General features: G+C 43.8%; 1 protein-coding gene across 7 annotated transcripts in view; it reads left to right on the top strand.

The window, feature by feature from the left end:
* The first annotated feature begins 531 nt into the window (after positions 1-531).
* LOC107659085 (E3 ubiquitin-protein ligase UBR5-like) overlaps positions 532-1,634 on the top strand; it is a 65,166-nt gene continuing 64,063 nt past the window's right edge. For all 7 annotated transcript variants that reach the window (XM_016447905.1, XM_016447904.1, XM_016447901.1 and 4 more), the window contains exon 1: positions 532-744. In XM_016447905.1, coding sequence (XP_016303391.1) covers positions 683-744 — 62 coding nt within the window. In that variant the 5' untranslated portion in view covers positions 532-682. The remainder of the gene's footprint in view (positions 745-1,634) is intronic.

Genomic DNA, 1,634 nt, shown 5'->3' with positions numbered 1-1,634 from the left:
GTCACAGGTGGAAAAGCACAGTCACACGTGGAAAATGTGTGTTTTTGTAAGGCAGGTGGTATGACATTGCTTTATTCCTATGGGTGCAAACATGCGCCACAAAGCATCACGTCTCAGAAGCTAAATCAAGTACTAGATTTTTTTCCCCTCAGAAAGATGAGATGCCTGATATCTCTGGCATGGGCTTAATATCAACTCAAACTGTAAATCAGCCAAAGAAGAGCTTTGTATCAGTACTGAATGCAGATAACGCTGCAACAACAGCCGTGTATTTACTACAATGACACACACGTCACTCGTCTCCAACACATGGGAAGCGACCCGTGAGACCCGCCCCTTTATCCCTTCCAGCCAATACGCTTCGCCGACACATGCTCGCTACAATGACACACACGTCACTCGTCTCCAACACATGGGAAGCGACCTGTGAGACCCGCCCCTTTATCCCTTCCAGCCAATACGCTTCGCCGACACATGCTCGCTCTCAACCAATCAGCGTCGCCGTCTCACTCGCATCCTCCCCAACAGACCCAAAGAAGCTTAAACAGAGTTAAGATGGCGGCATGTGGATGAGAAGGTTGTACATTTCAGCTCTTCGGTGAAGAAAACACACGTTCTTAAACCTAACCCGTGAAGACAAGAGAAAAGCCCCCCGCGAAATCATTTACCCGGCACCGAGCCCATGACGTCCATTCACTTCGTGGTTCACCCGTTACCCGGGACCGAAGACCAGCTTAATGACAGGTATTTATAGGAAAGAAGCGGTGTGCGATCAGTATTGTGGTGAAAGTGCATTCGGAGATTGTTAATGAAATATCTGGAGTATTTTACGGCTGCTGCAAACGCTCAAGGTTGGACATTTGGGTCTAAAAATAACGAGGCCCGGCTGACTGGAGACACAATGCGGGTTGGGGGATGGGGAGGTGAAAAGAGAGGGAACTGCGATAAATCTATACTTTTACACATCAAATATAGACTTTTTATTTTAACCCTACGATTTACTTATTACATTGAACTTGTGTTTTGTATGATACGCCGAATGAATGCGAGGAGAATTGCTGAATACAAATCCCCTCAGGTTAGCCGGTTAGCCTTTAGCACTGCGCGAGCTCATCCGTTTAAACTATTTATCCTCATAAAGTTGGTGGAGATTACATTACAGCTAGTGTGAAATGTGTTTTGACGTCTGTCCTTCTGGGTTGTTTCAAATCTAGGGTTGAGCAGCTAGTTTTAACAGTCGTCTTGTAAGCGATCTTTTGAACTAAAAGATGATTTTAGATGAAGATTTGCGATGTTTTGAGTTTAACGTTATTCTTTCGTGGATCTTGAGCAGTGAGTGCTTGTTCATTTCTTCGTTGAAAATCCAATTCCAAAAGCTGTAGTTATAACCATTGTCTCAGTGACGTTACATTTCTTGAAATGTTGAAAAACTATATTTAGTCGGCTTGGCACTGAAAGCATCCTTGGACAAAATGGGTGTCTCTTTGCTGGCTTCTCATGTTGTTTTTTATGAGGTTTTAAAGCTGTGTGTTGGGTTTTTCCCACCATCAAAGAAAGGGTAACAGATAAATCACCCCATATATATATATAGGTTTTTTTGCCTTATGACACTAGGGGTGTGCGATATTGACAAA

The sequence above is a fragment of the Sinocyclocheilus anshuiensis genome, unplaced genomic scaffold (assembly GCF_001515605.1).
Source record: "Sinocyclocheilus anshuiensis isolate Anshui unplaced genomic scaffold, SAMN03320099.WGS_v1.1 scaffold411, whole genome shotgun sequence".
In the NCBI taxonomy this organism is placed as follows: domain Eukaryota; kingdom Metazoa; phylum Chordata; class Actinopteri; order Cypriniformes; family Cyprinidae; genus Sinocyclocheilus; species Sinocyclocheilus anshuiensis.
Note: the sequence above shows the minus strand (reverse complement) of the source record. Positions and strands in the feature narration are given on the sequence as shown.